General features: G+C 43.0%; 2 protein-coding genes across 2 annotated transcripts in view; one reads left to right on the top strand and one right to left on the bottom strand.

Moving 5' to 3' along the window:
• Window positions 1-12,954, top strand: part of pou2f3 (POU class 2 homeobox 3) — a 46,390-nt gene extending 33,436 nt beyond the window's left edge. The window contains exons 11-13 of the mRNA XM_083636470.1: window positions 7,514-7,556; window positions 9,966-10,080; window positions 10,416-12,954. Coding sequence (XP_083492596.1) covers window positions 7,514-7,556; window positions 9,966-10,080; window positions 10,416-10,458 — 201 coding nt within the window. The 3' untranslated portion in view covers window positions 10,459-12,954. The remainder of the gene's footprint in view (window positions 1-7,513; window positions 7,557-9,965; window positions 10,081-10,415) is intronic.
• Window positions 12,955-14,506: 1,552 nt separating this feature from the next.
• The window catches only part of slc37a2 (solute carrier family 37 member 2), a gene marked incomplete at its 3' end in the record, with an annotated part of 34,122 nt that continues 21,528 nt past the window's right edge, over window positions 14,507-27,100 (bottom strand). The window contains 4 exon segments of the mRNA XM_083648485.1: window positions 14,507-14,575; window positions 18,963-19,060; window positions 24,454-24,532; window positions 26,120-26,193. Coding sequence (XP_083504611.1) covers window positions 14,507-14,575; window positions 18,963-19,060; window positions 24,454-24,532; window positions 26,120-26,193 — 320 coding nt within the window.

The following is a 27,100-nucleotide window of genomic DNA, read 5'->3' as shown; positions in this document are numbered from 1 at the left end:
TTGATCTGGCTGATAAATTGGCTAGCTATGCTAGTTAGATCTGATCAACTTCAAATTTGGGAAGTGCGGTGCCAAATTTTCGTACACACACATAGTCATAGCGCCATCTACTGGCAACACAAACAATGGTTTATCTTGAGAACCGTTCGTCCAATCGACTTCAAACTTGGTGGGTGTGCTGCTGGGGACCCAAGAAAGTGCAGTATTGAATTTTGTGCAATTGGACAATCAGAACATGGCTTTCACGTATCTTTTTTAATTTTATTTAATCTTTATTTAACCAGATAAAACAATTGAGATACGAAATCTCTTTTACAATTGTGACCTGGCCAAGAAGGCAGCAAAATTACAAATCAAATGACGCATGTTGGTAAGATAGAAATAAAACCATACAAAAACACATCAATACAAATAGAACAAAGATTATGGGCTCTATCTTCCTGACGGCGGTAATTTTGCGTTAGCGCCCGTTTTGCGCTGGGATAGCGACACGCGAAACCCTAATTGTGGGCGTGTCGGCCAGCTGCCCTTCATCACATCATCTCAGCGCAAACCTCCATAGGCATGTTTATGCCCATATAGGATTCACAAGGTGAGATCACTCCCCTTAAAAGCCACAGTGTCACCGCCATCACACACCAGCTTCTTTCTTGCTGAGAGCAAACAGAGAAACAGAGAGAGAGAGAGAGAGAGAAAAGAGAGAGGGGGAGAGAGAGAGAGGGAGGGGGGGGGAGAACGAGAGAGGGAAGAGAGAGAGGGCTGCCGCGCAATTACGCAGTGATGTCCCAAAGCGTGCGCTTACTGTAATTAGACGTTTCGTTCATATAGGCTATAACATAGCCCTACACATCTAAAAATATTTGTTTCTTTAATAGGGTAGGAATGTGTGAGATTTTACTTCTAGCCTATTTCAATAGCCTATGTCAGAATTGTCGACTCTGGTTAAGCCATTAGGCTCTTTCACACCGGCCTTGAAAGCCGAAAAATGCACGGAAAATAGGATCTGCTCCTCCGATGTGAAAGTCATGAACGCGCGTTGGTGGTAAATTGTTATACGCCTTTTGTCCCGGGAGCAAAGCTTGTCACAGCGCCGGTTGAGCAGGCAACCCGCCTCACTTGAAAGTGTCGGAGCAGCAAGGCGGAACAGTGCGAATGCTTCACTTTCGTGTTTTCTGTGCCTGCACAGCTGCACCTCCTTGGCTGGCATACATCAGCGATGTTTGGTTGTTGAATGAATTACACAAGGTGACACCATATCGATCTGCTTAGTCAGTGAATTTACTTCTATGAAATGTGTTGTATAAATAAAGTTGGCTTTCCTTGAATGCAATTAATGCAACACTTCGCTGCCAGAAAGTCGGCAGATGCACTCCGCGGCGGAGCCCGTTTTGATATTAAGGCGAGCCCGCCCACCATGCGAGTGCACCTATCCTCCCTGCTCAGCGGACTAGGAGAAGGAGGGAAGTCTTGTTGTTGAATGAATTTGTTCATCATACAGTAGCCTAGGCTACACTAACCTATGAAAATATTAATTTGGGCTAGGAGGAGCTGGAAATCCCTCCGCTCGCCTTTCAATCCGGGAGCGGGGGATTTCACCTGAAAGTACACCGCAGCACGGGAATGTGGCCGTGCTGCTTGGCTCTGTGTGAAAGCAATTTCTGTGGCGAGGCTGCGGCCTTTGCGGGACTCCTAAACTGCAATTTTGCATGATCTGTGTGTGAAAGAGCCTAGTGACTGCGGTCACGCCATCCGCGCTGTGGAGAAGCTGGTCTTGCATGCGTGCAGTTGAAGGGAAAGAGGTTACTGTACTGGCCAGACACTACAGGTGTTGTGCCAAAAAGTGGATCGGTGCCCTGGGTGTTTTGGGCCGGCCATGCCAGGGTGGGGAGAGGCAGCTTGGCACAACACCGTCACAACTTTCTCAAAAACAATCTAATGTTACCTCACTGCACCACAAACCTGTATGGTTGGGAATTATGTAGATTAATAAAACCATGACAAACAAATTATAATTTTTAAATCAAGGTGTGTTTTTTCTGCAATGTAGGCTATAGTTGAAAATCAATGTGGCATTCCGAGGAGAGAAGAGTGTGCAGGCGCCAGTGGAGAGTGACATCCATGCTGTGCGTAAATTAATCCAAGCAAGGATTTCCTGCACTGCACGGAGATGTGGAGACTGTCTGTGCTCAGGCGTACGTCTGGGTTTGCGCTCAGACCAGCTATTTCCTGGCAAAATTGAGAGCACCCACGGACCCTTTTTCTAACACATTGCGCTGGAACGGCTATTTTGGAACGGGCAACTCCCAAATCTCTCTTTGTGCTTGGCACATACCGACGGTATCTTCCCCACAGCGCTAAATGACACTTGCGCGAGACACATGATAGGCTAGAGGCCCACCGACACGCCTGGGCCACGCCTACACCTGTGTCATCACAGCGCAAAACTGGACGGTGCAGGCAGGCGATAGCTTAAGACGCTGGGAAGATAGCAATAAGAGGCGCGCAAACGCAACGCAAACGATAGCGCCGTACGACGATAGGGCCCTATAGCATCAACAGTGTAGATCAGGAGTGTATGAAACATACAAAAGAGGTAGTACGTGACATAAGACTACAAGAAATCACAAATCACAAGAACATGGCCCAATGCAAAAGTACAGGTGGTTGCAGAAGGCATAACATTCATAGAGACTAATTATACATTGCTGCAGGAGCAGCTTGAGGTAAGAACCTCTGACAACGTCTGTTTAAAACTGGACAGCGAAATCAGGGAGACCAGTTTGAAACTAGTCTGCAGGTCATTCCAAGACCAAGGACCAAAATAAGAGAGGCTCCTTTTACCAGTCTCAGTCCGCACAGGTGGCACTTTAAAATGTAACCAGTTGTTGGATCTGAGGTTATAGGAGTTATTTACAGATACAAACTTAGAGCATATATAAAGAGGTAACCTACCCAAAATGGCCTTATAAATTCAAATGTACCAATGCTGCATCCTGCACATAGCATCGGTCTGTAATTATTTAATTCTGTGGAGTCCCCAGACTAAGAGGAGTGACAAAGGTTTGTTTCCATAAGACAGGCAGTTTTTGGGAAGCTACAGAAAGATCAAAAATATCTGTGATTGGCTGGGCTACAATCGCAGCTGCCATCTTTAAAAGGAAAGGATCAAGACCGTCAGGCCCGGCAGCCTTCTTGGGGTCAATTGTCTGCAGGCCATGCAAAACATCAGACACCAAAAAGGGGACAAAGTCAAAAACGACGGACTGGGTAAAGTTATCTGGTGCATGAGCACAAGTGAAAGTATTATCAGTACCTTGTGAAGGCTTATGATTTTGTTCAAAGATGTGACCAGACTTCTTAAAGTGGATGTTGAACATATGACCTTTCTGTCAGAAACAAAGGAAACAGAGTCACTAGCTTTCAGTTTTTCTGGAAGACTGGCAGCTTTGTTGCTTCGTAGCGCTTTAATAGCGCATCCTGAGAACTGCTCGCCTGATCGACTTCAAACTTGGGGGGTGCGCTGCTGGGGACTCGACATAGTGCAGTGCGGAATTTCAGCATGAGTTTCACACCCAAAAAAAGTGCGCCCATGGCACATCATCTCCAGTCTCCACCGTGCGCTAATTTCTAGTAACATTAATGAGAGACCTGGCACTGGAACACCGGCTAAATGGATTGGATCTATTGGTTACTTACCCCTGTGTTTACCCTGCTTTGAGATAAAAAAAAAAAAAGGCTACTGTGAAAAGGGTGTACAGTTTGCTTGCTTGCTAATGCGGACAAATTGTTATCTGGGGGCGGCATGGTGGCTTAGTGGTTAGCACTGTCGCCTCACAGCAATCAGTTGTGGGTTCGAATCTCCACTGATGTCCTTTCTGTGTAGAGTTTGCATGTTCTCACTGTGTTTGCGTGGGTTTCCTCTGGGTGCTCCGGTTTCCTGCCACAGTCCAAAGATATGCTGTGTCTAGTAGTATCATAATGCAATCTAGTAAAATGTGTAGTAGGCTATGTGTATGTATGTATGTATGTATGTATGTATGTATGTATGTTGTAGGATGTAGTATGACTGTGACTGTAAAGCCCTTTGAGACATGCTTGTGATAAGGAGCTATAAACATAACTGAACGGAGCTGAACTATCTAGCTATCGTCACTGTTTTAACCGCCGCATGCTCACACTGATAGTTCTCAGACATACAACCAATCATAATGTGGAATGTTGTAGCGGTCATCTATACGAGACAGTGGAAAGATGAGCAAAACTTACCAGACAAAACATTTTAATGATCTCGATCATTAAGGATTGTATGTATACTACTACAACTACTATCTATCTAATAAGTGGAGGAGCGTCTGTCTGTCTGTCTCTCTCTCTGTCCTTCGCGTATCTCGAGAACCGTTGGTCGGATCGACTTGAAACTCGGGGGGTGCGCTGATGGCGACCCGACGGAGGGCGGTGCCCTGTTTCCGTGCGATTCGGACGTGAAATGCGTTCGATATTTGAATATTTGTCTTCAGTTCTGCTCCTTCAAGCCCTAAGCTGCAGCCCCTTTAACGACCCTGTGTTTACATTGCTGTGAGAATGAGGGGGGCTAGCATCCCATCCTCAGGTTCCAATTAAAAAATGTCTTGCAATGCAGTGGAGAGTGGGCAGCATGAAGGAGCAAAGAATAGTAGGAGAATATGTATTTGTAAGCTGAATAACGCATTCAGAAATAATATCCTCTAGGGCAGGGATACTCAACTTGCTTTGCCCGGGGGCAACTTTTGTGAAATGATAGGAGGCCAGGGGCCAGTTAATAAACAAACATACATTTTTCGTTGCGGATTGTAGTTTTTTGGGGTGTCAGCTGGAGTTTAGTCTGACAATGTTGTGCACACCGGATAGTTAGTTAGGTTAAGTTAAGTACATACATAAGTGCCTGGGTTACCCAGATACCGCCGTCTGCTCGCTACCCAGGCAGGGTAGCGAGCAGACGGCGGTATTTGACAATTTAACTGGAGCTCAGCCAAACTTTATTTCACATTAGTTATTATTGTGTGTTAGGATGCCGAGCGGTCATGGAGGAAGAATGAGGAGGAGCAGAGTCCATGATGACAGTTTATCATATCAAATTTATTTTAAGCACCATTTTTACAGAGAGTGCACCAACACCTGACAGCAACACATCCAAACACAATTGAGACATTTATATAGGGTGAGCAGACAATCAGCTGGCTGGCACATACCAAACCCCACAGAGCACTATCACACACAAGTCACAAACCAGAGACTAAACATCCACATAAACCCACTACCAAAACACACCCATAATCTCTATAAATACATACACACCCACATATACCCAATCAATACCCACAAATGTACCACAAAAATAAACATCCCCAAATAGCCAAACCAAACCTCCCCCTACCCACTTCCCACTTGATGTAACCCTCCCGGAACCATTAATAGGTGCACAGAGCACCTGGGGAACTGTTTGCCCGATGGACACCCTGGGAGGAGGAGAAGAGGCAGAGGTAAGTTTGAGCATACATGATTGTCTTAGTTAGCTTGAGTTTTACAATTATACTCTTTAATTACCACCTTCGCTACATTGAGTCATAAATCAATGCACATTGTTTTCTTTGTTCACAGGCGAACGGCGAGGCGGCAGCCCACCGTCCGAGCTGTGAACACCAAAGTGAAGATGGCTGCAACACATGAGCAATCAGCAATCAGTCAATCAATAAATAAATATGTTTATAAAATACTGTGTGCTCATTTAACCTGTATACAATAGTGTGCAAAGCTATGTGTGCCAATCTGCCAATTAATTCAGTGCAAAATATAGATTTATCCATACCCCATTTTACTCAATATCACATTTATGTTTAAGATCACTAGTAACGGCGGCTCGTCGTTACTAATTCACAATGAAAACTAACGTGAAATTATTAGGAAATGGTCGGGGGGCCACTCTGCACCCTGTCGCGGGTGGCATCTGGCCCCCTGGCCGCAAGTTGAGTATCACTGCTCTAGGGCCACGCCACTTCCGGGAACCCCATCCTGTGTAAGTAGGGTTGGGAGTGTGCCCTATTGTGCAGTGCCCTGTTTTCGTGCAATTCGGCACAGCGCCACCTACTGGCAACACAAAAAGTGGTTTATCTTGAGAACTGTTCGTCCGATCGACTTCAACTTTGGGGAGTGCGCTGATGGGAACTCGACACAGTGCAGTGCCGGATTTCATGTAATTCGGCACAGCGCCACCTACTGGCCACACAAAAAGTGGTTAATCTTGAGAACCATTCGTCTGATCGACTTCAAACTTGGGGAGTGCGCTGCTCGGACCCCGATGGTGTGCAGTGCAGCATTTCATGCAATTTGGACTTATTCCAGGACTGTTTGTATGTATTTTCTTCGCATATCTCGAGAACCGTTTGTTGGATCAACTTCAAACTTGCGCTTAGGGGGACCTGACAGAGTGCAGTGTGTGTGCAGGGGGGAGCGCCCACAGGGTGGTGCATGTTGGAGCGGGCACTGCACTAGTACAAATAATGACAATAAGGTGTATTTAAAGCACTTCCAAAAGAAGCATTACAAGTGCTTTATAAGATACATAAAAATTAAAGGAATAAAATCAAATCCAAGACATTAATTAATTTTTTCGTGACCATGAGAAAAATGTCTCATTTTGAGTCTGAGGCCTTAGACAATGATTATTAAAATTTTTATGTGCATGTTTTTGCATAGTGAGATTAAATTTGGCAAGCATCGCTATTAACCCCCAAAAGTTGCATTAGTAGTTCATTGGTAGTTCAGGCAGGCCACGAATGTCAAGCCCAGCTTAAACCCAGCCCACAGCTGATTAGGAGCTGATCTCAAACCCAGCCCACATCAGCTGACTGCTTAGTAGCTGATGCATTCAATTGGCTCAACTCAAACAGGGCACCCTCTTTAAATTCTGCTGCAGTCTGCTGCCTAACATGGCTGCTTCATCTACAAGCTGTTTGCAACCCACCTCCTCCCCAGCTCTCCTTGCCTTAAGGCTATTCCATGTTGCTCATGGAGGGGCAAGGAGCTCCCAGAATCTGCTGCTGCCGCTCTCCCTGCCTTAGGCTTTCCATGTATGCACAGGGAGCCTCCAGAACAGAGCCATACCACCAAATATAACTCATGTCATTGTGCATTCTCTTCTCTTAATTAATTTCCCTTCATTGTAACTCATCTCTAGCTGTCGTGCAACCTTCAGTTAGCTTCCATCTATTTTGCAGGGGTTGGGCTTGAGGCCCTTCAAGGTGTGTGACATTGTACTTCTTGGCTCTGCCAGTCTGTGACACATGTTGCATTGTATTTCCCATACATGCCATTACATCTTTTCTTTAACCAAACGAATCAGAAAACTGCAATATCCAGAGGGACTGAATTACAATGTTAAATAATTATGCAAATTGTTAGTTGTGAATCAAATATATTTTCTGATGCTGTGTAAAAATATGCATTGTCTCATTCTCACCCATTTGCATTGTTTCAGGCCTCGGCATCCAGATCCTACAGCCCTCTGGCTTCAGGCGGAGGCAAGTATCTTTGATTTATGGTTATACTGAGCTTTTTGCAAAAGCCCAAACATGTACATAACAATGCATTCACACCGCACCTGTACCTAACAATGCATTCACACCGCACCTGTACTGAACAATGCATTCACACCGCACCTGTACCTAACAATGCATTCACACCGCACCTGTACTGAACAATGCATTCACACCGCACCTGTACCTAACAATGCATTCTGGATTGGGCTTCTAAATGTGTTTTTCTTCGGATTTTGGCACAAGGGATAGTGACACCTTGTCCTGTGTATTAATTAATAATTCACACTGCACCTGTACTTAATGCATTCACACCGCACCTGTACCTAATAATGCATTCACATTGCACCTGTACCTAACAATGCATTCACACCGCACCTGTACCTAACAATGCATTCACACCACACCTGTACATAACAATGCATTCACACCACACCTGTACATAACAATGCATTCACACCACACCTGTACATAACAATGCATTCACACCACACCTGTACCTAACAATGCATTCACACCACACCTGTACCTAACAATGCATTCACACCACACCTGTACATAACAATGCATTCACACCACACCTGTACATAACAATGCATTCACACCACACCTGTACATAACAATGCATTCACACCACACATGTACATAACAATGCATTCACACCACACCTGTACATAACAATGCATTCACACCACACCTGTACATAACAATGCATTCACACCACACCTGTACCTAACAATGCATTCACACCACACCTGTACATAACAATGCATTCACACCACACCTGTACATAACAATGCATTCACACCACACCTGTACATAACAATGCATTCACACCACACCTGTACATAACAATGCATTCACACCACACATGTACATAACAATGCATTCACACCACACCTGTACATAACAATGCATTCACACCATACATGTACATAACAATGCATTCACACCGCACCTGTACCTAACAATGCATTCACACCACACCTGTACATAACAATGCATTCACACCACACATGTACATAACAATGCATTCACACCACACCTGTACATAACAATGCATTCACACCACAACTGTACATAACAATGCATTCACACTGCACCTGTACATAACAATGCATTCACACCACACATGTACATAACAATGCATTCACACCACACATGTACATAACAATGCATTCACACTGCACCTGTACATAACAATGCATTCACACCACACATGTACATAACAATGCATTCACACCACACCTGTACATAACAATGCATTCACACCACACCTGTACCTAACGATGCATTCACACCACACCTGTACATAACAATGCATTCACACCACACATGTACATAACAATGCATTCACACCACACCTGTACATAACAATGCATTCACACCACACCTGTACATAACAATGCATTCACACCACACCTGTACCTAACAATGCATTCACACCACACCTGTACATAACAATGCATTCACACCACACCTGTACATAACAATGCATTCACACTGCATATAGCATTACATGTACTGAGCAGCTAACATGTTCATTCGTGCACACATCCCTTCTTCAGGGATTGTGTGTTTTGTGGAGACAGACTTCTCTCCTCTCTCCACTTGATTTGACACCATTAGTGTTGCATTCACTTCACATGTACTATTGTTACACTTGTACTGTATTGTTATATGTATTTTTCTACTCTCTACTTTGTATACTCCACTGTCACATGACTGTCAACTCACGTGACTCAGTCATGTGACTTGACCATGTGGGTGTTTAAGATGGCGTCTCACTCTGTCCTTTTGTCTGAGGAAGAGCAGTCTGCTCGAAACGTTGCCAACGGTGCAATAAATCTTTTCACTGGAGCCCTTGCAGTGTGCGAGCTGTTTTATGTATTCACTGGAGTTGTGTATGATCCATCAAAGCGTGAATGTATGGTTGGAGTTGTGTATGATCCATCACAGTGTGAATGTATGGTTGGAGTTGTGTATGATCCATCACAGCGTGAACGTATGGTTGGAGTTGTGTATGATCCATCACAGTGTGAATGTATGGTTGGAGTTGTGTATGATCCATCACAGCGTGAACGTATGGTTGGAGTTGTGTATGATCCATCACAGTGTGAATGTATGGTTGGAGTTGTGTATGATCCATCACAGCGTGAACGTATGGTTGGAGTTGTGTATGATCCATCACAGCGTGAACGTATGGTTGGAGTTGTGTATGATCCATCACAGCGTGAACGTATGGTTGGAGTTGTGTATGATCCATCACAGTGTGAATGTATGGTTGGAGTTGTGTATGATCCATCACAGCGTGAACGTATGGTTGGAGTTGTGTATGATCCAAGTGTGTGTATGTGTTTGGATATTCAACTTGCGTCTATGTTCTTCTTCTAGTTTCATCCAGTTCCTCTCCGAACAGCGCAAGCCGCGGAGCTTCTCCCAACAGTCTGTCCATGGCGTCCACCACTTTAACGTCTCAAGTCAACCAAGCTACCTACAGCACACCAGGGTATGACACCATCACCTCACCACCATGGATGGCTTTTCTGCCTTTCCAATAAAAGGTGTCGCGAAGGCTGTAAACGTTTTTAAGCAGAACCCTCGATTGAAGCATCAATATCAATATGATGCATCCATGGTGCTAGAGCTAAACAAACTAATTTCAAGATTTAATTGGACACATTTTAAAACATCAAGAATAAGTATACTTTTTTGTCAGATAACTGGATAATCCTGCTTCGTGTCAATCTCCTTTTCGCAACCAGCTCTGAAACCACTGATCAAACAAAGAACAGGCTGTAATGGCAACATACCATTATATTTATATATGTGTTTGCCTTTCAGGTCATGGTATCGCACATGGAATCCTACAGCATATCATCACTGAGAAAAATGGACTCTCATATGAACCTTTTGAAGAATAACAGATGAAGATCTGATAACACAGAATATCCCTGTTCTAAACAGCTTTTGTGACTGCAGGCAAAGCCTGAGGAGGACTCCTATGACAGCAAAGCAGAGTACTGTAATATACATGTACCGCATGCCAACCACCAACACCACCAACCACCAACACCTTAGCCCCCCTTCAATCTCTCCCATGACCGGTTAAGGTCATGGGTTCATTTGTATTCCAGTGCCCCAACAAGTTTGTTATGAACACTTGCAAATATATCATGGTTGATACAAAGAAAAACACAACAAATACCATAGCCTCGAGCCAATATGGTAATATTTAAGATCTGAAGTTGTCAGGACCCAAACACTGTATGGGAATGGTTAAGGATTCAGGGCCAGATTCACTAACATTGCATTGTGAGTTTTTTTTTTTTTTTACCACAGTTTCTTAGTTAAGAGCAACTGAGTATTATTCACCGCATGTTGTGCAAATAAAGTTGTGGCACAAATAAGCCCTGTGCAAGAAATATCCCCCTTCATCTCCAGTCCAAATTGCATGCTTCAGTTATAAGACTAGTCCAACAAGGCCGGGACCCTTGCATCCTCAAGCCCCTTTATAATTGGAGCGATCACTGATCTGAACTGAGATTCAAGCATGAAGAACAATCATTTGGGGAGTAGAGGTGTTTGTGAATTGGGTGCAATCTTGGCCCCTTGAAACACATTCACCTTTGTATTTATTACATTTTGTTTTGATATTCATGTGCTGTATGTTATAATAGTTAACAAAAAAACAGTGCTTTAAACTATATGTTTACTCCATTTTTATTGATTGATGGTGGGTAAGTCTTAAAAGGTGGCCTCCACACTAGATTTTGCCTAGTGCCCCCAGCAGTTTAGGTGCTGACCCACATGTGACCATGACAGGTGCAAAGAGGCTTTATTTTAATTTTTTACCAACAATACCTGCAAGGCATTCTGATTTTTGTGATATAATGCACACTTGCCTGAACAATCATTTAGTGCAGAAAACATTTTCACCTCAAGGAGCCATAAACTGACACAAATTAACCATGGACCCCCATTTGATATGATTTTTGCTTTTAGATGTTTTATGACAAGTGTATAAAATCCATGACCAAAATAGTCATTGTGTTATACTTATGGATGGAATTATAGTGAAAATAAATGATTCCCCTTTTTGCTGGGGATCACCCCTCAAGGACCCCTGGGGGGTCCCCAGACCCCACTTTGAGAAACACTGATTTAGTGAATCCTGTTTTGAAACTTAGCCTACTAGTTTGTTGTTTATATATCTTATATGCCTGTCGAGTACTTCTATGTAGGCTACCTTGTTTGGTGTGAATGAGTGGATGAATGGATTGTATGCCACACTCCTTTTTGTGTCATGGTTCTAGTTTCAATGGTTGAACGTTTGATGGATGCATGGATGTCATTTCCCAGATAGCCCTACAGAGCTTCAGAAGATGTACCCGTTACCCAAAATTGTTACCCTTAAATGCATTCAAAAGTTTAAAAAAAATAAAAAAAAATAAGTACATTGAAAACCATAATTAAGGGATTCACATCAGTTTTTACACATTTCGATTTTGCACCAAGGACCCTTGCAACAACAACAATTATAACCTTTCACGGTTCAAGACAGTATAATAAGATTAAATCTCAATAGGATTAATGAATATGTTCCAGTCTAGTATTGTATGGCTGTTAAGGGGAAATGGACCCAAAAATGTGAGTTCTGAACATGAAGAAAAATGCAATCCTATAATAATTATATTACATTACCTGGGATGTTTGAGTGAACATTTTATGGATAGTCATCTTCCCATATTATTATTATGATTATTTTAATATAGGTAGAGGAAAGTGACTGACCATAAAGCCTCAGGTAGTAATCAAAATGACAGAAAAGAAGCTTGACTGGATCTTAAACATTACTGTAGATGGCTATACTAAAAAGAAGAAGTGTACTTTAATTTTCAACTGATGTAACCCGAACTTTGACCCGAGATCTGGACGTGAAAACATGTGGACCTGTGCCGGTCCAGGCCAGAACTTCTTTAGGAGCGTTGCTTCTGGGTCTTCCCCACATTTTAGATGTTTGTCTCTTAGGTTTCTGCAAAAAATAATAATCTGTAAATTGTTTATCTGTTTTATATAGGTGACATACTAAAGGGTGCGTTTCAGACCCCATGGTTTGTTGAGTGACTTTAAATAATTTTCTGTTTTGAGTGTCATTTGTAGCTTTTAGATAATTTTAGAGACTTCAAGTTCCAAAGTGGTAGGAAAGACTTTGAGCAAAAAGCTAACTAATCGGTCATGACAATATGCACCAAATACAACCAAGTTTTAAAGTGATACATAGCAGGTACACCTACCTTAGTTATGGACAAAGCAAAGCACTGATGCAACTGAAGCAATTCCTACACAGTGCCAGCCAGTGGTTCCCAACCTTTTCTGTCTTATGTACCCCTTGAGCTGTTTTGCATGCCAATAGTACCTCCTCACTCATGCGTCTCGTTGTTTCTCCTAAAGTTGTTCTATTAAACTTTTAGTAGGCTATCTAACACAAGTGATTATTAAATAAAAAATATTTGAATGACTCCCCTTTAATACAAAGACATTTACACTTGAGTGAAAAAAATATATTCAGACTTGCCCAGTAGCAGGTTGAACTCCTTTTCGTCAGTCACTTGAGCTTTAATGAGACAATCCAGCTTGTTTTTTGTTGATTGGACAGTTTTGGATTGAAAAATGTGTCCGTTTTACCAAGACTTTCTGGGTGTTTGGTGCTCTGGTGCTGCTGTAGATGGGCTGGCTTCATTGAATTATTGTCAGCTGACTTTATTGTAATCCCCAATCTTTCTGCTCAAGTAACCCTAGGCCTAGGGGTCACGTTTCCCTGGTTGGGAAATACTGCCATACACTAATCCTCAGTCTCACAGACTCAGACATTTGTCTTTGCCTCTAACCCCAAGGACCTTCATTATCTTTTATTTAATGTTAAGCTTTTACATTGTTCTTCCCTATATACATATATATATACACACACACATATATATACCGTATATATATATATATATACAGTATATATATACATATACACATACACACACACACACACACACACACACACACACACACACACACACACACACACACACACACATATATATATATACACATATATATATATATACACACACACACACACACACACACACACACACACACACACACACACACACACACACACACACACACACACACACACATATATATATATATATATATATATACATATATATATATATTATCATAATATGAACCTCATAATAATAACCTCAATATAATAATAAATTGCATAGAATTTTTCAAAAGATTTTAGGTTTAAAAAAAAGGTTTAAAAACAAATAAACACCAATGACATGGTATGAGTGTGAATGTGGCTGCACTAACAATATAAAGACAAAGACGAAAATGCACTGTATGTACACTTTAAAGAATATTAAGACACAAGTTAGAGTCTGTGGATTGGACAGTAAAAAATAACTCTTTAAAAGACATTATTGTGATTCTCTGTGTTCCACAGTATGAACAAGGCTTCAGTTGGCTCCCAATGAATGGCTGGGTTTCCATTAAGGTGGATGGATTGTATAGTAATCAGAGGTACATTTTCTAACACAGCATTGGATCCTTTTCCCTTTTTGATGGTGTGAGGATTTCAGATTTCCTTGTACCTGGAATACAAATTATTATTTTTTTAGAATTAGTCCTATATTATTTTACATGCAAATAATTACTCTGAAAGACTAGAACTCCCATTAGAGACCCAAATAAGAAATTATGAGACGATATACAGTAATCTTTGGCTATATTCATGTTTACATGCACAGAATACAGTAGCAATAGTTTGACTAAGAAAGAAAAGAAAGAAAGAAAGAAAGAAAGAAAGAAAGAAAGAAAGAAAGAAAGAAAGAAAGAAAGAAAGAAAGAAAGAAAGAAAAATGAAACACTTACCCTCTCAGTCGGGTGGCACGTCCACACCAGCCCTGAGCTTCCTTGTAAACCACTCTGGACAAAAACTGAAGACAAACAGTCTGTCAGACCTGAGCTGGGCAGAATCAATGTGTCCTTACAAAACTACAGCACAGCTACAGTATATGTATAGACGGTTTTCCCCAGCTGCAACCCCACAGCACCTCCTTTTTCTCAGCTTCTTCTTTGGTGTTTTATAGCGGTTATTATCCTTAAACGTTGCATTACCATTCTATCATCTTCGCAGTGCTATTTACAGTGTCCACTTTCTCAGCTGTTCAGGGGGAAACACTGACATACTTCTATTAAAAAATTTTTTTTTGCTATGTAAACGTGTAATTGTAAAGATAGGCCTATGCGTGCAATAACGTACTGATAGTCAGCTTACTCTGTAACATGTAGCTTTTATTAGCCTCTCAGGCTAGCTCTGGACCAGACAACAACGGTTCCCATTACCCTGCGTGTGCACGTTTTTCCGACAGGGCTGGTTGTTATGGCAACTATCAACAACAACAACTACTACTAACTACTACAAGACATAAAGACCGAAATAGGCTACGTTGTTACTGTGTGTGTCGGAGACACGGCGTCATGTTAACATTTAATATGAGCCGAATATCAACCTGCGCACAGCTATGTATACAGGAAGTAAACCGGATATTCAGGTGGGTTGTGACCGTTTGTTGTTGTTGTCAAGTTAAAACTGTCTATATGATTAGCAGTCAAAGCATGCAAAATTGTGCAAAAAGTTGTTGGAAAAAGCAGTAATGAACAGTTCACAAAATGCACGTTAAGTAGCATGGTTTTGGGACATTTGACATTAAAAAATTTAAGTAGATAGCAGCATTATAAAGTTACATGGATTTAATGGATTCAGAATTTTGGAGGGGATATAGTGAAACTGACAATTTTATCACATGACGGACTTAAGATGATTTTGATAGCAAATAGGGCTACTGTAAATTAGGTTAGATAACAGCTGTACAGTTAACCTACAGTAAGCATGAAGTATCCTCAAGTTACAGCTTGGAGTGAGTTAGGAAATTATTTTCTGTGGTGTATGGCAGTAAATACAAAGGGCCCTAGCTTGGTACCGCCGGCCGGCGCTAGACGCATCCCCACCTCACGGGAGCATATTGTAATGATTTATACAGAATCGTAACTGTTATATTTTTATAATATATAATTGTCTGGGTAGACGTGACCTCCCTGTTTTCTAAGTTAAAACAGCCCCAAAATATGGTGGGGATGCAATTCTCAGCGGGGATGCGGAAATGTTCACGGCACCTGCCGCAGGCGCAAATTAGAGCTGTGCCAAATCATCTGTGCCCCCAAAATGCCAGCGCAAATGGGATTTGTGCGGTCTTAAGCCCTAGAATTATTCGCAGGTGTGGCCAGGCAATGCCTGGGCGTTACATCAATCAAACCAATCAGATTCCCATCTCGCAAACGTTGTGTTTGCGCGAGGCATGCAATATGCTGTAATCCTCTCCATGCGCAATTTAGATAGGCCTATATCTCACAATAACATCACATCATATACCTGTTAAAAACACCTGTGATTTGATGCAATTTGGGTTATTTTGTTGAAAGGGAAACGGCAGAGACAAAAGAAAATATGGGAGGATTTAGAGTGGACTCACTCGTGCCGAGGACAGAGATGGAGAGAGCTTGTTGACAGAGTTGACTGAGCTCCCCCCCTCCCTCTTTCATCCCCGTCTGTCTCCATATATATTATTCCATATTACGCTCCTCAAACAAATCTCACTGCAGTTTAAATTAGGGCTGTCCTGGCGAGTCGACGTAATCGATGACGTCGACTACGTAATTACGTCGACGTGCCTCGACGCGTCACAATCGTCACAAAACAAAAATAGTGTGACTAATGTTAGCGGCTAACTGTTACTTGTCGTTACTTTACATGGCAGTAAAATGCCACTGAATTACCTAATTGATTTAACTTTTAACCATTTCGATTTCCACTTTCCATACGGACCCCCAGCATTGGTTAGTTGTTAACGTTGTGACTATATTTATAACGTTATAACGTACTCCGGTTTGCGGTTTATAATTGAGGGCTAAATACAGCCGTGCTGTCACTCTGGCTGTATTCAGACCAGAGTTACAAACTGGAAACCGGAGTACGTTATAAACGTTATAATTTTTTTTTTTTTACAGTGCACCTGAACGCAACATGCAAGATACCCGCTGAATAAGTGTCCAAATGTTCATGTAATTCTGGCCAATACTCACACTTCTGTTATAGCATTTCAGTCTGGAATATGGAATATCTTTCAATAATCTATGATTTAGCTGCTAAATTGTCAAATACCGCCGTCTGCTCGCTACCCAGGCACTTATGTATGTACTTAATCTAACTAACTTAACCTAAGTAACTATCCGGTGTGCACAACATTGTCAGACTAAACTCCGTCTGACACCTACAATCCTCTACAGAAAAATGTATATTGATTGTTTATTAACTGGCCCCTGGCCTTCTATCATTTCACGAAAGTGGCCCCCGGGCAAAGCAAGTTGAGTATCCCTGCGCTACACTATAGCAAGATCAAAGTGAAAAGAATGTTCTAAACGCATCGGCTAGAAAAACATAGCCTATCCCTGGATGTCATGATGAGATTAGATTGGTGAAAGTTTGGGCAGAATGATATCGTTTTCTCTCGCTACCTTTTCTTCTCCCCCACTGCACAGGTAGGATGATGCAACAGCCTCTGAATGACAGGGCCTCAAAACTACGGTATAACAACTTTTTTTTCATCGGTCATTGTGCCTGCCTATAGTGCCTACATATACATTTTGGCCTTTCATGCAAAATAGTGATGGTTATGTCTGTCATTCTGTGGTGTAGCCTACATTTAAGATCTGATGCTTGCAGTGCGCTATAGGGGCAGAAATTGACATGAGAGAGAGAGGGAGAGAGGGAGTGAGAGAGAGAGAGAGATACTAGGCCTAGGTTACTGGCTATATCCCCGGCGGACTGAATAAGGCCTGGTTTTGAAAACGCCAGGGGGGAAGATAGCGTTAGGCTGGTTTCACACCGACGACCCAAGCCTTGCCTATGCCTTGCCTTTACCCACGCTTTTTAATAGGCGTCCGTTTTAGTCAACGAGGCTGTGTACACCGGGCGCCTGAGCGTGAACCCTGCGTGTACCCACGCCTTGCCTATGCCTTGCCGATTTTATCGAATAGGCGAGAGTTCTATTTTGAAGCCGACAAGGCGCGTGCAGGCAGACTTCTTCTGTCAAGCCATGAAAGAAAAACGCACAATATCCGTCGGAAATGGAAAAGTCAACTGAATTTCAAAATAAAATGGAGTTTCTACAACAGTATTGAGCAGAGAGAGAGAGCGAGAGAGAGATTGACGGGTGGCTATCACGTGGGGCTTTCTCCCCGTCTCCCTGTCGGCAAACAAATCTTCATGAGAGAGAATAGCGACCGAAGAAGCAAGATGGACAATGTTGTTGTGCCAGCACATATTCTTGCAAGATCACCTCTCTAAAATGTCCGACTATAGTCAGACCTGGTTATACATATCCAGCATCAATAGAACATTAAATATATCAGATTTATTTAACCTAGAGGCTACCCATGACAATTCTGGACAACACGTGAAAAAATACAGTCGGGAGAGAGGAGGCGCTTGTGACTCGGCTCCAGGTTCGGCGTGCAAAAGGCGTGCGGTGTGATCACAAAAGCGTGTAACAGGTTCACGCCCAGCTCGGCGTAGGCGTGGGTTGAGGCAAGGCAAGGCGTAGCTTGTCGGTGTGAAACCAGCCTTAGGCCGGTATTTAAGGCCGAAACGCCCATTCTGGCCTATTCTGGCACTGCGCCACGCCTCTTCTGCGTAAAGCGCATTTCGGGGCCTAAAAACATGATGCTATCCTCCTGAGTCAGGCGCAAAGCGTGTTTTTCTTTGCGTTTAACGCCAGTTTAGCGCCTAAGGCCAGGGGCCCACAGATTGAACACGCTGTTTAGATGGCTGGGTTAAGCAAAGTGCATTGGTAAATGGTAAAATGGTAAATGGCCTGCATTTATATAGCGCTTTTATCCAAAGCTCTTTACAATCAGTAGGTACATTCACCCATTCATACACCGATGGTGGCAGGTTACCAGGTTACCATGCAGGGTGCTGGCACACCATCAGGAGCAATTTGGGGTTCAGTATCTTGCCCAAGGACACTTCGACATGCAGACTGGAGGAGGCGGGAATCGAACCACCGACCTCTTTTATGCAAAGCGATTAGTGGACATCCCTATTACTGACCAGTCAGGCCAAGAGGTCAGCAGAGATACATGTGTGTGTGTGTGTGTGTGTGTGTGTGTTACTGACCAGGCAGGCCAAGAGGTCAGCAGAGATACGTGTGTGTGTGTGTGTGTGTGTGTGTGTGTGTGTGTGTGTGTGTGTGTGTTACTGACCAGGCAGGCCAAGAGGTCAGAAGAGATGAGCATGTAGAAGACATTGTTCCAGCCGGTAGGAGAAATCACCCCGGCTAAGAGAGGACCCAGGGCGGCTCCTACAGGAAAACAGATTGGATCAACTTAACTCAGCTGGAGTCTTGACCAAATAACGAGCCAACATACAGAAAACATTCAAACGTTCAAAGTTTAATGCAGAGGGTTTGAAGTATTTCGGCTCTACTTTATTAAGAGCAATGGGGCCCTATCTTGGTACAGGCGATATCCCCTATTTGCGCTTGCGCACCTTTTTGCGTCTGATGTGATAAAAGTTTCTCAGTGAATTATAGTTGATTGCCTCACCGAATAATCTGCTGGTTACCCAATTTTAGCAGCAGAATTTGATGTCCTCGCGTGGCACGTCCATGCGTAATGATGTTTCTGCGCTGCGCAGCGTGGAGATTATGCTGCGATCAAGCACAGCGAGTATTTTAGCGCCTAAGGGGACATTCAGACCAAAAGCATTTTTGGAGCTGCCAGCGTCTTTCTGCAATTCATTCTCTATGTAAGGACGCGCTAGACGTGCTCCTCTTTCAAGGAACGCACCTGGCGTTTAAACGCTGGTGGCGTCTCGTCTTTTTGGCGGAGTGCTCTGGGCGTTTTAAAGCTGAAAAAGTTGAACATTTGGAGGAAAAGCGTGCTGCTCGTCTTTTTACTCCTACTACATTTTCTCCTCCCAGAGGGATCTTCAACCTCACTGCTGCCAGAATTGGCAATAATCGGGCTTTCATGTTGACAGTGAACAACATCAAACAGACAAAACCAGCTGGCTACCGTCCGTGTGGTCGTGTGCTCAACTCTAGTGCGTGCGACTGCAGGGGAAAATAAAACGAAGCGCAAAAAAAACGCTCCGTGCGCTGTGTTTTGTGCACAATGGAAGCACCCTCGACATGATTTTCATAGCGTTCTGACTGAAAAAAACGCTTTTGGTGTGAATGTCCCCTTAGAGGTGCTTTTCAAAGCTCTTAGCGCAAAGTAATTGCATGCTGCTGACAATAGGATAATGCCATCTATCCCCACATTTTTGCGCTGAAACGCCTTCTTTGGCATGTGGCACGCCTATCTATGTACAGTAGGCCTACAATTATAACAGCGCTTGTGCATGCCCCCAATTTGCATTGCGCGCGGCGTTAAACGCTAAATTACGGCTTTCGCATAGATAGGGCCCTGTTAATGATAACATAACTAATATTTTATTGAAATACCTTGCTTGCATAGCTAGTTATTACTACTTAATAGACACATAGACTACTTAACATTAGTTTGCTCCTCTCTCCCTTCCCTCACTCTCTCTCCACGCATCCTCCATTCCATGCAGACTTCTGAAACTAGTATAAACAGAACTATGACTCGTCCATGGTGTCCACAGCTGTCCGTGTAGCCTCCTCCACTCAGGAGTATAGGAGAGGCACGCGCTTCTTCATCTCACGTACATTTTGTGCACAAAATGGCTCCAACACAGCTATGCCGTTTTACGTGCGATCGGGATGAAACTTTCAGGGGGTGTAAAGAGCACCTGTGCGGGTGACCTGATGGCGCCAGATTTTTTAATTAGGTGACTGCCCTAATTACCTAATGATGTGATGTCATCAGTGACGATGTCATCAGTGATGATGCCATACTGATGTCATAAGAGCAAAATCATCTTATGATATCACTGATGTCATAGACCTTGTGACATCATCAGTGATGTCACTTGAGCAATTGTGTTTTTTTTGTTTCACTTGGGCAATTGCGACATCACTGATGATGTCATAGACATTGTGACATCATTGTGATGTCATCAGTGAGTGATGTCATCGGTGATGCAAAGTTGGGCAAATGGGTGCTGCACATGCCAATATGGAGCAGGCGAGGCCATGCAGCAGCCGGGCTGTGGGCGAGGCTGCACAGCGGCCGAGCTGCGTATGCAAGCTGCAGGGCCAGCGCGGCGAGCTGTAGGGCGGGGGAGCCTAGGAATCGAGCGCGCAAATGCCTAGTTACCTAAATATACAAAAAGGAATGCGCGCACTCGTCTGATTTGATGACATTTATTATGAGCCAATCTGAGCGGCATAGCCTTGATAAAACAGCAGATAAAAAGTGTGCGTAATAACCTCTCCATGCATGCCGTAGAGGTGTGTGTTCGCGCTTCATACATTCACCAGGTCTCCCTCCTTCTAACACCTGTGTCATGCTGTGTGTTTAAATTGTGTTTACTGAATTCCTATGGAATGACTGAATTTATTCAAGTTTGTGAGAGTTTGGTTTATATGGTAATTCTCACAATTTTCCTCAATCATGGGCATATTAGTCGGGATATGAAAATGCACGTACTGGTATCCTAAATATAAATTTTCCTCTTGATTTTTTGTGAACCCCTAACCTTAAAGTTCAAACTTCGCCTATGGTGTTCTCCCTTCCTTTTAAATGGCAATTATTTGTATTTTGTAAATGCTTTTATACAAATCTGAATTAGTCATGTACATTTTATGTCAATTGAAGCTCAATTTAAGCAAAACGTTTTTAAATTTTTGAAAAAGAAAAAACAAGCGCAAATTCGCAATAGAATCAGCATGAACAAACACACACACACACTTGACCGCCATGCCAAATTTCAGCCCTCTGCCCCTACCACCCTGCATTTCAAAACCCCGCCTCCCCCGCACTGCCCCCTTTAGACAATTGGCATGACCTCCATGCAAAATTTCAGCCTCCTAATGCGAAAACTGTGCTCGCTAAAGGGTGGTGAACTTTTTGTGAGAGATTTGAGAGAGTAATATCTCTCCCTTCTGCGTAAGTCTCTTAAGCTGCGTTCACACCGACCTATTAAAGTTTGTCGCTGGCGTCGAGTTTACATACAAAGTCAATGCAAATGAGCGATTGAGCGTATATTCGCCTGGGAGAATAATCGCTGGGCGTCCGAGCGTCCGAGACAGAGCGATAGGGAGAAAATACGCTCGTCGCTCAAGATGAAATATTCCAACTCGAGCGAAAATACGCTGGCATCAGTCGCTCGCTGTTCAATGCTGATTGGCTGCCGTGTGACGGTGCAGCCACATCTACGCGTCGTTTGACACGGGCTGACGCTTGGCTGTATGGACGCTTGACGCTTGGTGGGCGTGGAAATCCGGAAATCCGGAAATCCGGAAATCCGGATTTACATTGCTTCTTTGAAAATTGGTGTTAGAGAGGAAGTGGAAGAGGACAGGAAGGGTAGGATAGGTCCTAGGAGGAGCTCAATTGGCTAGCTTTGTACTTTGTCAAACTCCATCCCGCCCCCTCTGTTGCCCACTGTCGCTTCACAAGCTTGCTACGCGTCGTCTGGTCTCCCAGCATGCTTCGCGAGGCGTCGAGCAGCATTTTTCAATACAAAGTGGATGGGCAGCAGCGTGCACCGTGAGAGCGAGTCAAGGATCAGACTGGCTTGGAACAAACCGCTGGTTTATTGTGTGGCAACAAACCGCATTGACAGGCTGACAGCTGACATGAAGTGAAGTCTGTACTACCGGTATGCAGCTCGCATTAGGAGCACGCTGATAGGCTTTAGCTTGTAAACAATGACGGTGGCTCGTAGTGGACAAACAGCATGACATTGCGTAACGTTATATCCCCCACATGTCCGTCATTTCGTGTGCCTGTTGATGAGCGATTTAAACAGAGCGACAGAGCGATTCCAAAGGGTTGACTTGAGCGACAGAGCGAAAAATAAATATCTCGTGTGAATGCACATTCAGCAGACCGGTGTTTGTGTTTCTGTGGCATTGTTAGTAAGTGTGTTGTGAAAGGACATTTGACTGGCCTCCAGTTGTCATCTGCAGGCTTGGCTCCAGGAGGAGGGAGGTTTCTGAGCTGTGAACACCTACGTGGACAGTGACTGAGCACCAGCACTTTATGGGCTTTGCCCTGTGATTCTAGCCTGGCCGTTTTTAGCTGCTGCATTTTAATCATACATTTTTATAACTTGCATTTTAATCCCACTTTATTTTATTTTTAGCTTTTAGATAGGCACTGCTTTTTGTATTTTAATCTTTTAGGAAATAAAATTGTTACTCCTTTGGTACAGCTGTTTGTGTTCACGTTTTTATACACCACTGGTTTTAACTGCTCTCCACCCGATAGGCGAACCTTTAGTCTTTGTTTGGGTCAATTTATTGTAACTTCTCCCCCATCTTTACTTTAACCCTATTGTCCTTAGTTACCCTTATCCCATTCAAATTCAGTTTTTAAAAGAGTTCCTAGGCTCTGGACTCAAACCCAGGTGGCGTTGTCGGTCCACGAGAGTAGTACCACTAACTTTACCCCTCAATCACTCCTTGAACAAAGTCCTGCATGATTTTCTAGCATATTGTACCTTCCTTGCCAGTCGTTTAATCCTACTGAAATTGAAAGACAGCTCCTCCATCACACACGCAGAGGATCAAGAACATTTTATACTATATGAAGTTAGAAAAAATCAAGTACACACTTCGAGGTTCATCTGACAAATTCCATGAGATTTGGCAACCTTTTCTGAGCTACGTAGAAGAGGAGCTTGAGCTACATGTGGACCCTTAGAGCAGGGATACTCAACTTGCTTTGCCCGGGGGCCACTTTCGTGAAATGATAGAAGGCCAGGGGCCAGTTAATAAACAAATAATATACATTTTTCTGTAGCGGATTGTAGGTTTTTGGGGTGTTAGCCGGAGTTTAGTCTGACAATGTTGTGCACACCGGATAGTGAGTTAGGTTAAGTTAGTTAGGTTAAGTACATACATAAGTGCCTGGGTAGCGAGCAGACGGCAGTATTTGACAATTTAGCAGCTAAATTATAGTTTATTGACAGATATTCCATATTCCAGACTGAAATGCTATAACAGAAGTGGAGTATTGGCCAGAATGACATGAACATTTGGACACTTATTCAGTGGGTATCTTGCATGTTGCGTTCAGGTGCACTGTAAAATTTGTATATATATTCTTTTTACAATTCCACGATGGACACATGTGGGCGCCCCCTGTGTGGCCCGCGATGGAATTGCAAAAAATATATACTTGCGGGCCGCAAGTTGAGTATCACTGCCTTAGAGCATATGTAAGTAGAGGATTGGATATCTCACTTTGATAGGCCCTGGACATGAATATAGTGTCTCAAAAATGTGACTTCACTGTGGACTCAATGCTATTTCACTGTTGATTGCACTGATCATGTGGGTATCAGTACAGTCAATCGGATATGTAATCTTGCATCATATGGGTTTGCCGAATTTAAGCCTCCCCTGCTGTTTTTATTTATTATTATTTTAATTATTTTTTTATTATTATTTATGATACTTTCTTTTTTTTCTTTGACTTATTTGGGGGGGATGCGTTGTATCTCTGTATGTTCACTTGAAAAATGAAAAGGCAATAAACAGTTTCAAAAGAAAACTTTACCCCCTCAAAAGCAAGGCAAGATCAAGATGATCAACCCTTACAGGCATTCCATACATACCTATTGAGCCGGTGCCATCAATAATAGCTGTCACTGTTGACAACGCTCTGGAGTTTCCTCTCAGACTCTCATGCGTTCCCTATTGCAGGAAAGTTCTTCTGTTAGATTATTTATCATCAGTCCAGTTCAATGTCAATCACAAGGGATGTTAAAGCTAATATTATTTCTTGCATCACTATCAATATCCTTTGAGAGAAGTGCTAGGAACACGCAGGTGATGACTGTAATGTCTCTTTTTCCAAACAATGCCTGGAAAGAGGAAAGGAAGTAGGGCTGGGTGATATTTCGTATATTATAATATTGATATTGTGGTATGAGACTAGACATCGGTGGGATTTTGCTTATCGTGATATTGTGAAATAACTTAAATGTTACTTCTTCCTGGTCTTAAAGGTTGCATTACAGCAAAGTGATCACATTTTCTGAACTTATTGGCCTGTTCCGGATGAGTGAAATGATCGGCTTTACCTGCTCATCATATCCACATTACTTATTGCTGATCATACATTACTGCTTACTAATGACAATTTCTCATTTTCAAAATTGACTTGGGTGTAAATATCTTGTAATAACACGAACAGTCATCCCCATAATATCATCTAAACTATTGTAATATTTGATTTAGTCAATATCGCCCAGCCCTAAAAGGAAGTTCACATGCACATACAAACACAGCAAACCACCCCTACCACATGTGAACTCCAAACACACACAAAAGCACATATACAGGAGCGTCTGGGTAGTGTAGAGGTAAAAGCAATCCCATACTGTACCACCGCGGAGACCCGGGTTAAATTCCCAGCAGCGGTACTTCCAGCTTGGTCAGACGTTCCTACAGACACAATTGGCCGTGTCTGCGGGTGGGAAGCCTGTGGGGTATGAGTCCTGGTCGCTGTTCGGGGGGAGGGGAACTGGGGGGAATAGTGTAATCCTCCCTCGCGCTACATCCTGCAGATGAAACCCCTCGCTGTCAGATGAGAAGCGACTGGCGACGGCAGTGACTGTATGCGAGGAAGCATGTGAGAATGGCAGAGGACCATGACAGCAAGGGGACAAAAACAATTGAGGGAAAATGGGAGAAAATCTGAAAAAAAGCACATGCTGTGACTGTGCACAAACTTTCACTTGAAAAACTTTAACCCTAACCCTCGTGTGTGTACACATTCCATTGTAGGACATTTTAAAAATATTTTGTGGGCATTTGCCCTGCTGTCTAGAAAATGGGGGCATTTACACAATTTTGGGGGCACTTAAAAAATAAAAGTAATTACTGTAGTACATCGAGTTGCTAAAGCGTAGTGTGAACAACACCACTGGTTTGTGTGTGTTTTTCATCGTCTTATTGTGGCAACTAGCTTGCAGGTGTTGAGTGCGTGTTAGAGATGGAAAAGGAAATTAAAATGAATTTAATTCAAATAAAATTATTTAAATCTTGGGGGCAATCTTTTTAGGGGCATTCTGAGATTCCTTGAGCCATTTTTGCCTTTGCCCTCGGGTAATTTCCTACTCTGTCCACAACACTAATTCAGCGTTTCAGAGCGTGCTCATTTAACAAACTTTTGGGAGACTGTGTTGCTTATGGTTGATGATTTGATGCGACTGCTGTGATGCAGAGCAGTGCAGGTCCAGACAAACAGTGGGGGTCAGAGGAGTTTGCTGGTCTTACCAGGTCAGCAGAGACAGCAGTAGTGATGAGGGCGTAGGGTCCGTTCACCAGGGCTCCACACAGCAGCAGCATGCCTACAGTATGCAGAGAAACTGTCAATACAGGCTAAACCTACTTATTTGAAATCCTACAGTATAATATGAATGAGAAGGCAGGTGTGTGTGTGTGTGTGTGTGTGTGTGTGTGTGTGTGTGTGTGTGTGTGTGTGTGTGTGTGTGTGTGAGAGCAGAATTGTGATCGGCCACAGCTATGCCATTTTACGTGCGATCGCACTGAATCTTTCAGGAAGTGTAAAGAGCACACCTGCGGGTAACCTAATGGAGCTAGATTGACCTAATAGACTATTTGCACAACTCCACTACTTCCTGAAATGAGTAGGGCATCTTGGTTTCCTGTCCTACACTATTGGATGAACTGATTAATGTCAGGTGTGCCTGATCACTGTTGTTGTGACTGCAACAGTCAGGCACACCTGACATTAATCAGTTCATCCAATAGTGTAGGACAGGAAACCAAGATGCCCTACTCATTTCAGGAAGTACTGGAGTTGTGCAAGTAGTCTATTAGGCTTGATTAATTGCCGAATGCACAGAATAATGGCCGAAATTGGTCATGCTGCACAATGCGCATACAGCAGAGATAGTAGATAGTATAATATAAGAATAATATACAACAGAGTTCATGTTAGAGTTCACATCATTTGTTGTATAATGATTATACAACAAATTATGTCATAGATCACTGATGACATTTAGACGGGTATTCTCCTAGCGGGATTGAATGCACCTGGCCATGCTATCATCAAATAAATCAATCTTTTTAAAATCATTTTCTGACATGACTGGGCTGCATATGACTATTTTTAATTGAAGAGTAAACCTGGCCATGGGCATCGCCATGATAGCTAGGTTCCGTTTGTCTTTTCTTTGTTGTTGTGAGCCAAATATATGTGTGGGTAGGTGGATGGGGGGGTCAGTAGCG

The sequence above is a fragment of the Poromitra crassiceps genome (genome assembly GCF_964638095.1).
Source record: "Poromitra crassiceps genome assembly, chromosome: 1".
NCBI lineage: Eukaryota > Metazoa > Chordata > Actinopteri > Beryciformes > Melamphaidae > Poromitra > Poromitra crassiceps.
This window is presented reverse-complemented; position numbering and strand designations above follow the sequence as displayed.